Source organism: Panthera tigris, chromosome A1, assembly GCF_018350195.1.
Source record: "Panthera tigris isolate Pti1 chromosome A1, P.tigris_Pti1_mat1.1, whole genome shotgun sequence".
NCBI classification, from domain to species: domain Eukaryota; kingdom Metazoa; phylum Chordata; class Mammalia; order Carnivora; family Felidae; genus Panthera; species Panthera tigris.
The window spans coordinates 123,409,739-123,422,487 of NC_056660.1; the positions used below are offsets into that span (position 1 = coordinate 123,409,739).

Consider the following 12,749-nt stretch of genomic DNA (forward strand, 5'->3'; position numbering starts at 1 on the left):
TTTCATCTGAAACTACTCTAAAGAACAGAAAAGATGTTTTAATATGAAAGCAGCTGAGGTTTAGCACGATCCTGGGAAACATGCCACCTATGAATACCATGCACACATGTGGGTTTTGTTATTCTTTGGCTTGAATACAAGCCATCACTGTACTTGGCCTGGAGATATAGCCTCTTAAAAGCCCATTTATTGGAAAAGGGTAGAAAAAAGCTATCTGTTAGGCAAGTCTCAAAGTAAAAAATAGGTTTAAAAAGAGATACAAATGACAGTACGAATCCTACACATTAATTAGGTAACCTACTCTGCCTCATGAATGAGCAATGGCTGGCAGGGCAATGGTAGGGAACTAATTAATGATGGGAAGAACGCCACCTCAGAATGAGGACCAGCTTTACAAGGAGGCACAAGTGGTGCTGGAAGCACATTCTGCTTCTCAAATTATGGTTTATAATTTGTTCCACATACTGTTCATAGTGAAAATACTATCCAGTGGAGCATTTACTAACAAAAATGACAGAAACTGACCACACAGACCTACCCCAGACGTTTACATCAAAACTTCTGATGACGTAGTGTTAAGTAAACTACACAGATTAATATGAAGAAGCAAAAAGTAAATAACAAATTAAGATAGAAACCATCTCAAATTATTTTTAAAGAACTAGCAGGGTGTGAAACTAAATAAAGACAGGCAAAACAAACAAACAAAAAGCACTGTGTACGTTCTAATTCAAACATCATAAGGAAATACCAAGAGATTAGTCCACAAATCCAGGATCATTTTCCGGATGGTTACAGAGACGACATATTCTGATGAAAAAGAGTGAGTTGAGGGGTGCCTATGTGGCTCAGTCTGTTAAGCGTCTGACTCTTGATTTCTGCTCAGGTCATGGATCTCATGGTTCACGGGGTTGAGCCCTGAGTTGGGCTCTGCGTGGACAGTGTGGAGCCTGCTTGGGATTCTCTCTCTCTCTCCCTCTCTGCCCATCTCCCACTCTTGCTCCCTCAAAATAAATACACTTTAAAAAAAAAAAAAGAAAGATAAAGAATGAGTTGGATGATCTTCAACTCTACAACTTTTTTGGTTTTCTTTTGGTAAGGAATGCCTTACTAAAGAATAGAAATTATATCCCATTTAGCTACACATAAAAAAAAATTATGTTTAGTGAAAAAAAAAAACCATGAAATTAAATCAAACTTAACAAACCTGAAAAATCTGATCATTACACCTGTTTAGGAGCCTCATTGCTCTCCTTCACAAGTGTCTTTGCATCCAAGTCCGACTGTAGTTTATACAGAACAAAATGAGGCCCTTTTATTCTTTTGCCTTCTTCTCTTTCTTTTATTAAAAATTTTTTTTTAATGTTTATTATTTGAGAGAGAGAGAGAGACAGAGCATGAGCGGGGGAGGGGACAGAGACAGAGAGGGAGATACAGAATCTGAAATAGGCTCCAGGCTCTGAGCTGTCAGCATAGAGCCCTACACAGGTCTCAAACTTGGGAATGGTTAGATCATCACCTGAGCCGAAGTCAGATGCTCAACCAACCAAGCCACCCAAGCGTCCCCTTCTTCTCTACTTTCAACCCTTTGTTTACTGAGCTCTGAATGACTAACATAATATTAATATTAACAAGTCAGAGTCCCTGACAAGCTTCACATTTTCTGGCTTAAATCTCAAGAAAATAAATCATAATATTAACAGGACTTCTATGAGTTAAATTCCTTACTGAAACCCACTGAAAAGTATAGTCATTAAATAAACCAAATGACCAATTTTTTCTCAGAACATAGTACCCATTTAGCTTAGCTTATGCAAGTATATAAGCTAATTTCAGTATAATCAAAAGGAGAGTATATATATTTACATGTATTTAAAGTGTTTAGAATTTTGTTGGCACCAAGTGCTTCACAAATGTTTATCGTTAGTAGTTACTAACATTTTAAGAAGTTAACATGAAGTCTGATTTTTTGAAAGCTAGACCACATTTCATACCATAGTTTCAATTAAGACAGTAAGAAACCATCGACCATTTAAACTTTTAAGCTTTTACTTTTTAAAATATTTCCTACAAAGGATAAAACTTGAGTCAAATATTATCAGCTGAACCTCACATACTAGTTCTACAAAGTGCTAGTCCCAAAACTCAGCAGAAACAAGAACTCATTTTATGGTATTTACATAAAAAAACAGATTTTTGAGGTCCACTGAGTGTTCCACTAGGAAAGGCAGAAACTCTTCTATAATCCTTGGGAAACCATGAACTGAGTCTATCTCTCTGAGCAGTGCTGAGTTTCTCCCACTGGGGAATGCTCACCTCTAGATACACTGGTGTGCATTTCCAGAAAAGCAATTCTACATAAGAGTTTTAGGAAATGCAAAGCTAAGTATAGGCTGTCCTGTCTTTTCACAGTAGGATGAGACTAAATCTGCCTGGACACCTTTTTGAGGAAGATGTGGTGGCAGCTGCAGCACAGCTGAGGTCCACCTGCTCCTGTCTTACCGCTGTTCGCTCTCACCCAGGAACAAGTAGTCTGAAAGTTGTGCACTGCAGCCATGGCTTACAGACACTGGAAAGACTCCCAAAAAACCTGAGGTGGGAATTAATCGAATATGAATTACCCTAATCAGCCACAATGTATATTCCCTGGGGAAGCTTCATGCTGACTCGATCTGAGGCACAAAGGAAAAGAATATCAAAGAACCAGTTTAGAGGCCTACCAGGACTCTGAGAGTCACTACAAGAAAAACTCCTTGGGCAGAAGGTACTAAGATTCCTAAGATTTTCCAAAGTCGTTTCCAGACGAGGATCCATAAGCCACTCACTGACTTGCACAGTCCTTCAGAGATTATTTAGCCCTTCAGATACTATTAAATATCAAGTGGTCAAAGTCACTATTATAGATACTGACACCAATGATTTCAATAAATTATCAGTTGTTGGGGCACCTGAGTGGCTTAGTCATTAAGCATCTGACAGTGGCTCAGGTCATGATCTCAAGTCCCACATTAGGTGAGGTCAAGCCCTGCTTTGGGTGAGCCCCGCTTCTCTCTCTCCCTCTCCATACCGCCCCCCCCCCCCATTGTGGGATTCTCTCTCTCTCTCTCCTTCTCTCTGCCTCTTGCTCACTTGCCCTCTCACTCTCTCTCTCAAAAATAAAAATAAAACGTAAAAAATAAAGAAATAAATTATCAGATGTTAAAAAAAAATGTGCACTGCGATCACAATAATATATGAGAAAAATTATGATTGTTCCATGATCTTTAACAACTTTTGTCAAAACATTAAAAACTCCATTGGTTACAAATTTAAAAGGAAATGAAAAAGATAGTAAAAGTACTATTTATTTAATATACTATTTTAAAACCTCAGAAACAATGAGAATTAAAGTGTTTTATTTATTTGTAAAAACTTACCAAGGACAGTTTGAACTGTTTCCTCCTTCTCATAGTATAATTACAATCTACAACAACCATCTTTTCCACACCTTAGTGAATTGTCATATTCCTTCCTTCTAAGGTTGCATTGCTTTCCACCATTTCATCTTTTGTGCTTTCAAAGTTGTGAAGTATCTCAGAATTCTTTCAGTGTGAAGTTTTCTGCTGGTGTCACTTCCTCGGGAACAACTTCGTTCTTCTCATCACAACCATTTCCTTCATTCACATTGAGAGGTTCATCTTCCCTAAGTTCCTGTGACTGCCCATCTGGAGGGTCTCAAATGGCAGCAGTGTCTACCTTTCCACAAGCAGATGTTTCCTTTATGACTCCATCTATGTTTCATTCAAATTGTATTTCCAGTATTATCACTTTGTGTTCATTATTGCACTTTCACCTTTTTTGGCCAATTCCCTCTCTCAATTTTCCATTTTTGTAAAATATTATCTGGATTTACGACCAGGTTACAAGGGGGCAACTCAACCATCCGCTTGGCAGTCTGTGTGTAAAGTGAATTAGAGATGTGTGGTGACCAATCTCTGACAGACTCTGAAAGAAGTGATGTGAATGGTAATGAATCATGACATATGCCTGTTATTTCAGTAGTGATTTGTGAACTGAAAGGCAGGTAGCTACTAGTTTATGTAAGTATTCATAGTTCAAATCCTGTGGTAATTGGAATTTGAACCATGTTGTTAGGGGGACTGAGGTAATTTAACTAAACCAAAGTAACTATAAGTCATGCATATAGGAAGTGTGTAAAGTGAGGTCTGTTTATAACTTAACTCATGATTTTAAGACTTTTCTAGTAAGACAAAATAATTTAGAGTACAATAAAAATGTACATGCATGCTTAAAATTAAACATGAGAATTTGTCGAAGTTGTGTTCTTCACCTACAGATTCCCAGGTATACAAGGTATTCTCTGTCATTAGGAGACTTTAGTGGTAAAGTTTGAGAAGCACAGCCTTATGGATAGAATGATCCAATACATGAGAATTCTACACCTCACCAAGTGGGTTTCTAGGGCACTTGGTCTAAGTTGGTGTGAGAAGAGTTGATTAGTATAGATACGTGACTTAGTGAGCACCAAGGAACATACTGTTAATGAGATATACAGATTTCCTGCAGAGTTGAAGCAGATATTTTACACATATATTTATAAACTTCCTAAAACTTGGAGTAGGTAGCTTTGTTCAAGTGGCAATTAGTCTGGGAACTTGTGAAGAAGAAGGAAGGGATTTAAAAGTAGAGAACTTTAAAAATATATATTCAATTTCCCCTTATATCCTAAAGTTCCAAATACTTACTTAGGATAAATAAGATTATTTTTCCTATTCCCTTGGAAGATTTAAAACTGTTTATGACAAAAGTATAAGTATAATGAGACTAAACATTTTCAAGATAAAAACTAAATCTAATGTGAGAGGAAAGATAAAAACTCTAAAAGTAAGTTGTGTCTAAGAAAAGGTATACCAAATGATAATTCTTAAGTTTTCCAGAAGTCATGGCAAAAACAGAAACAAGAGTAGTTATATGATCCTTGTCAAATAATGAGTTCATTAGGAGAAACTTTTCCTAGTCTTGAACACAAAGAAATAATTCTCTACAGCCCGTGCATGAAAGATGGTAAGCAATTTAATAAAGAATATCCCAATTATGGTTCTTATTAAACAATGAAGCAACATTCTACACATGACTTTCTTGTATTACTATGAACCCTTGGTGAAAAGCCAGTTTTAAAATTAAAATCTGGTTCAGTGATGAGAGAATAGATAAAGAACGAATTGACATGGTTCGATTATATATTTTTTCTGGGGATCTACCCTATTAACATTATAGGAAGAATTAATATGTTCTCATTACAAAACAAGTTTTAAAGTACTGGAAAGACTCTGCATGGGAAAATACTTTCCCCTGTTAGCTGAGAGATCCACGGTATGTAATGTCAGGAGAAAAAGAAGGAGGGGCACAGAAACAAAAAATTTCTAGCTCCTACTGTACACCACAGCATGTTAAATACTTTTCCTATTTTATAATGTTTAATTGTGATTAAAACCCTGAGAGGCAGGTATCACATAATACTATTTTTACATATCAAAACAAATTGAAGGTCACCAAATTAGAAAGTTTGGAAAATCTAGATTTACTCAATCCCATTTACAGGCAATATGCCAGATGTGTTACCAGTTAATAGTAAACATGAAAATGGGAGACCCTGACTTATATTTTTGCTCTAATTTGAGAACTAACTTCCTTCTACTTAGATTTTTGCTTCAAAATGACTCTGCCAAACATTACTTGAAGCCTTCTCAGAATTCCCAGGCACAGTGAACTCTTCTTCCTTTTTATTTCAGTAACAATTATATAGGCCTCTAATAGAGCTTCACCATGGTTTTCATTTACATGGTTAGAAGCCATCAAACTGAGTTCCGAATCTGCAGACAAGGCCACAAGTAACTCCTTAACTTCTGCTTACTTTGGGTTCAGTTCGCTCTTCTTCACTATCTTAAGGTAGAGGTTAGGTTATTGATTTGAGATCTTTCTTCTTGTTTAATGTAGATATTTATAGCTATAAATTTCCCTTTAAGCACTGCTTTGGCTGCATCCCATTAGTTTTGCTATGTTGTACATTCATTTTCAGTAATCTCAAAGTACTTTCCAATTTTCCTTGTGATTTCTTCTTTGACTCATTGCTTACTTAGGAAGCTGTTATTTAATTTCCTCCATGTATTTAGTCAATTTTCGAAATTTCTTTCTGTTAGTGATTTTTAAATTCACTTCAATGTGGTCAAAGAACTTACTTGGTATGATTTCAATCCTTTTAAATTTATTGAGATTTATTCAATTTCCTAGCATATAGTCTATGTTGTATGTTCCATGAACATTTGAAACAAATGTGCATTGAGTTGTTGCTTGAGAGAAGACCTTTAAAAATGCTAATTACATCAAGTAGGTTAATACTGTTTTGGCTTTTTATATCCTTATTTATTTTCTATTCTATCAATTATTAAGGGAGGGGTAATGAAATCTCCAATTATAATTGCGGATTTGTCTACTTCTTTCTGTTTTGACAGTTGCTCCATTTATTTGGAGGCTCTGTCACTGGGTGCATACATATTTATGATTACTATGTTTTCTTGATGAACTGATCCCTAAAGATCATTATGTAATGTTGCTCTTTATCTCCAGCAATACTCCTTGTTCTAAAGTTGACTTTGTCTGATATTAAAACAGTTACCCTGCCTTTTTTATGTCTAGTGTCTGCATGGCATATCTTTATATTTAAACTAAGTTTCTTCCAGAGAACACATACAGTTGACCATGGAACAGGGGTTTGAACTACATACGTCCACTTATATGTAGATTCTTTCCAACAGTTTCAGTTCAGTAACATAAATGTATTTTCTCTTCCTTATGATTTTCTTAGTAACATTTTCCTCTCTCTAGCTTACTTTATTATAAGAATACAGTAGAAAATACATAATACATATAAAATATGTGTTTATCAACTATGTTATCAATGAAGTTTCTGGTCAACAGTAGGCTATTAGCAATTAAGCTCTGGGGAAAAGTTATATACAAGTTTATGACTATGGCGGTGGAGGGTGTAGCTATCAGCACTCTTTATTTAACCCCCGTTCAAGGTCAACTGTAGTTAGGTCTTGTATTTTAATCAGTTTGGTGTAATATATATACATACACACACACACACACACACACACATATATTATACACACACACATATATATGTATGTATGTATATTTAAGTTTTTACTTATTATGAGACTGAGAGAGAAAGGCAGAGACAGAGTCCCAAGCAGGGTCTGCGCTGTCGGCACAGAGCCCAATGTGGAGCTTGAACTCATGAACCATGAGATCGTGACCTGACCTGAAATCAAAGGTTAGATGCTTAAGTGACTGAGCCACCTAGGCATCCCCAGTCTGTTATCCGTTAATTGCAGCATTTACACCATTTATATTTAAAGTTATTGCCAACATGGCTGGGTTTAAATCTGTTATCTTGCTATTTGTTTTCCATTTGTCCCACCTATTCTTTGTTTCATTTTTTCCATGATCTTTTAGATAAAAAAGACTTATCACCACTGTTGGCTATTAGCATGCCTCTTTATTTTTTTAGTAATTATTCTACAGCAGGAGTTGACAGACTATGGTCCATGATGAAATCTGGCCCACTGTTTGTTTTTGTAAATAAAGTTTTCTTGAAACACAGCCACCATCCATTTGCTTAAATATTGTTTGTGGTTACTTTCATGACATAGCAGCAGGGTTAGGTAGTTGTAACAAAGACTGTATGGCCCACAAGGCCTAACATATTTACCATCAAAACATTTACAGAAAAAGTTTGCTCAGACCACTGCTCTATGGTTTAAATTTAAGAATAAAGATCCAATAACAAAATGTAATTCCTCTGACAATTACTCACATTATTTTCTTGATTCTTGTTGTTCTTCAAGAGTGTGATAATACAATTATGAATAAAGAAAGCAAGGGTAAGCACTCCAGTCAGCTGTGGAAACTGAAATCTTATCTCTAGGAGAAAAAGAGAGTGAAAAAACCCCACATTAAAACTGACAAGTAGAAAATGAATGTTAGTGGCCAAAAGTTGATTATGAAAAATTAGTTGTCTTTGCTTTATCCAGGGAATAATAACATTAAAATGCCTTTACAAAGTTCCTCAAGTCTAGCATTATACTTGAGCAAAGTACTTGAAAACAAAACAAAACAAAAAAGGAATCAAGAGAAGACTACTCTGTGAGGGTACTTTATATCAGATATTCCTGTTTGAGGTCACACAACTAATGTGTGGTGAAGCAGGATTCAATTTTAGGTCTAACTCTAAAGGTCTTCCTCTTCTAATATTTGAATCTGTCAGAAAAACACTTTTAGAAAATGAATCAGAAAAGGGAGAATTAGTCATCTAAAATTTTTCAAAGGCTAATCTAAAAAAGCATTGCTTAAAAATACTAGAAATAATTTAAATGTCTACAGAGAGGGGAATGGTTAAACTATGATACAGTTGCTCAATGGTATACAGTATATATGAATTATGTTCTAGATAATTATTTAACACCAAGGCAAATGTACATGATTTAAGTAGCATGCATAGTATGATTTTACATTTATTTAAAATATTTTGTGTGCATATATATGTATATATATATGCATAGAAAAAAAATGGAGAGATAATCACAAAGATTTAAATAGTGGTTACTTCTGACTAATGGGATTTATTTTATTTTTTAAATATTTATTTACTTTGAGAGAGAGAGAGAGACAGAGAGCACAAGTGGCAGAGGGACATAAAGAGAGGGAGAGAGAGAATCCCAAGCAGGCTCCATGCTGTCAGCACATGGCCCAACATGGGGCTTGAACTCACGAACCATGAGATCATGACTTGAGGTGAAATCAAGAGTCGGATGCCCAACCAACTGAGCCACCCCATGACTAGTGGAATTTATTTTAAATTAAACACTTACCTATATTCTCTTAATTTTCTACAATAAGTCCAAAGTTACGATGAAATAAGAATAATAAGACAATATTTCAAAAGCATTGTTATTTTCTGTCTTTGAGGTCTACTAACACAAAAATGAAAAAAAATGCTGTAAGGGGGAATAAGGCCTTGATTTACATGAAAACAGTGCTAGAGTAGATGACAAAGTGGAGAACAAGTCATCTTGGGGAGATTCCTTGTGTAAAAAGTAGAAACAAAAAAAGAAAGTCTACTGACTTTTTGCCATAATATTTTAGCAAAGAAAATAAGAATTAAGCACTAGCTTCTAAAAGAAATCAAGATGTAAGATATTAAAAATTATACACTTTAGTTTTCTATTAAGTTTTTGTTGGTCTGTTATCTTTTATCTGAATTTTTATTTGTGGAAACAATTCCAAGTATATTTTTCTTAAGAAAATTCTCCCCTTTACTGCCTGTAATCTTTAAAATTTTTTACATGTAACCAATAAAATAAAATGTGGAGGTAACTCCAACTTCTGCTTTAAAAAAATCAGCTTTTTAAAAAAGTTTTTTAGATTTTTAAGTAGTCTACACTCAACGTGGAGCTCGAACTTACAACACGGAGATCAAGAGTTGCACACCCTATTGACTTAACCAGCCAGGCACCCTCCTCCAAAATCAACTCTTAATAAATTGTGCATTCAAGGATAACATCATCACTTCAGATCAATAGTCAGCATTATATTTATGTAATAGTAACAGAGGTACCATTTTTAGAAAGATGATAAAATATTATTCACATGACCATATTCTTTGCAGAGAAACAATAGAAAAACTCTTCGGTAAAAATTCAAAGTCATCAAATCACAAAGGAAGAGAGCAAAAGAGAAAGAAACAAAGAAATTACAAAACAACCAGAAATCGATTAGTAAAATGGCAGTATTAAGTCTACACCTATCAATAATTATTTTAAATGTAAATGGATTAAATTCTCCAACCAAAAGACACAGAGTGGCTGAATGGATAAAATAAGACCCAACCAGATGCTGCCTCCAACAGACTCACTTCAGCACTAAGCATACAAATAGAATGAAAGTGATGGGATGGAAAAAGATATTCCATGCAAATGTAAACCAAAAGAAAGCAGGGCTATATGTATATCTGACAAAATAGACTTTAAATCTAAGATTGTAATAAGAAACAAAGAAGGTCATTATATAATAAAGGGATCAACTCATCAAGAAGGTATAACATTTGCAAATATTTATGCTCCCAACATAAAAACACCTAAACGTATAAAGGAAATATGAACAGATCTGATGGGAGAAATAGATAATAATACAATAAAAGTGTAAGATTTCAATACTACACTTTCAACATTGAATAGATAATCCAGAGAGAAAATCAAAAAGGAAATATTGGATTTATTTATTTTTTTTTTTTAATTAAAAAAAAATTTTTTTAACGTTTTATTTATTTTTGAGACAGAGAGAGACAGAGCATGAACGGGGGAGGGGAAGAGAGAGAGGGAGACACAGAATCGGAAGCAGGCTCCAGGCTCTGAGCCATCAGCCCAGAGCCCGACGCGGGGCTCGAACTCACGGACCGCGAGATCGTGACCTGAGCCGAAGTCGGACGCTTAACCGACTGAGCCACCCAGGTGCCCCGGAAATATTGGATTTAAATGACACATTACACCAGATGTACTTAACAGACATTTCCAGAACATTCCATCCAATAACAGAATACACATTCTTCTCAAGTGCACATGGAACATCTCCAGGATACATCACATGTTAGCCTATAAAACATATCTCAAATTTAAGAGGCTTGAAATCATACCAAGCATCTTTTCCAATGATGGTATGAAACTAGAAATCAATTACAGGAAAAAAAAATGGAAAATTCACAAATGTGGAGATTAAATAACATGTTACTGAACAACCAATGAGCCAAAGAAGGAATCAAAAGAGATATCAATATCTTGAGACAAATGAAAATGGAAACACAATATATCAAAACTTAAAAAATGAAGCAAAAACAGTTCTAAGAGGGAAAATTATAGTAATAAACATCTACATTAGAAAACAAGAGCTCAAATAAACAACCAACTTTATACCTCAAGTAATAATAAGAAAAAAGAACAAATTAACCTCAAGTAGTAGAAGAAAGTAAAAATAACAAGAGGGTAGAAATGAGAGGAGAGCAGAGATAAATGAAATGGACACTAAACAGACAACAGAAAAGATCAATAAAATTAAGAGCTGTTTTTTTTTTAAAGATAAACAAAACAGACACACCTTTAGCTGTATTAAACAAGAAAAAAGAGAGAGGACTTAAATTATAAATAGGGGCACCTGGGGGGCTCAGTCAGCTGACTGTCTGACTTTTGATTTTGGCTCAGGTCATAATCTCGGGGTCATGGGATTTAGGGATTGAGCCCTAAATTGGGTGTGGAGCCCACTTGGGATTCTCTCTCTTTCTCTCCCTTTGCCCCTCTCTCCCATTCATGTGCTCTCTCTCTCTCTCTCTCTCCAAAAATAAAATTTAAAAATTAAAAAAACATAAATGAAAGAGAAGACTTCACAAGTGATACTACAGTAATAAAAATCTATAAAAGACTACTGTAAACAAATACACACCAACAAATTAGACAATTTAGAAGAAATTAATATATTATTAGAAACATACAAACTACCAAGACTGAATCATAAATAGAAAATATGAACACACCAGTTTCTACTGAGGAGACTGAATCAGTAATAAAAAATCTCTCAATAAAGACAAGTAAGTCTAGGCAGGACCAGATGTCTTCACTGGTGATTTCTACCAAATATTTGAAGAAGAATTAATATTAATCCTTTTTAAACTCTTCCAAAAAATAAAAGAGGAGGGAACACTTGTAAACTCACTTTATGAGGGCAATATTACCCTGATATCAAATCCAGACAAGGACACTACAAGAAAATTACAGGCCAGTTTCCGTGATGAACACAGATGCAAAAATCCTCAACAAAACATTAGCAAACTGTTTTCAATAATACATTAAAAGAATAATACAGCATGATTAAGTGGGATTTATTTGAGGGATGCAAGGAGAGTTCAACATCTACAAATCAATCAGTTAATACCCCACATTAATAAAACAAGGGATAAAAAATCATATGGTCATCTCAATGGATGCAGAAGAAGCATTTTACAAATTTCAACATCCATTTATGATAAACACTCTCAACAAACTGGGTATGGAGGGAATGTACATCAATGTAATAAAGGGCATGACCAACATCATACTCAACAATGAAAAGCTGAAATCTTGCTCACCAAGATTAGGAACAAGACAAGGATGCTCACTCTCACCATTCTTATTCAGCATAGTACCAGAAATCCTAGCCACAGCAATTAAACAAGAAAAAGAAATAAAAGGCACCCAAATCAGGAAGGAAGAAGTAAAAGTGTCCCTATTTGCAGATGACAGTATATTGCCTATAGAATACTCTAAAGACTCCACTAAAGAACTGTTAGAACTAAGAAATAAATTCAGTAAAATTTCAGGATACAAAATCAACACACAAAAACCTCTTGCATTTCTTTTTTTCTTAAGCTTATATTTCTTTATTTTTAAGAAAGACAGTGCGAGTGGGAGAGGGGCAGAGAGAGAGGGATACAGAGAATCCTAAGCAGGTTTCACACTGTTAGTGCAATGCAGAGCCCGATGTGGGGCTCAAACTCATGAACCACGAGATCATGCCTTGAGCTGAAGTCGCACTCTGAGCCACCCAGGCACCCCTGTTGTACTTCTATACACTAACAATGAACCATTAGAAAGAGAAAT

General features: G+C 35.0%; 1 protein-coding gene across 11 annotated transcripts in view; it reads right to left on the reverse strand.

The window, feature by feature from the left end:
* Positions 1-12,749, reverse strand: part of SLC38A9 (solute carrier family 38 member 9) — an 83,711-nt gene that overhangs the window by 11,553 nt on the left and 59,409 nt on the right. For all 11 annotated transcript variants that reach the window (XR_444751.3, XM_007079936.3, XM_007079934.3 and 8 more), the window contains one exon: positions 7,883-7,989. Coding sequence is in view for 10 of the 11 variants with exons in the window: in XM_007079936.3 (XP_007079998.2) it covers positions 7,883-7,989 (107 nt within the window). In the remaining variant the exon portion in view is untranslated. The remainder of the gene's footprint in view (positions 1-7,882; positions 7,990-12,749) is intronic.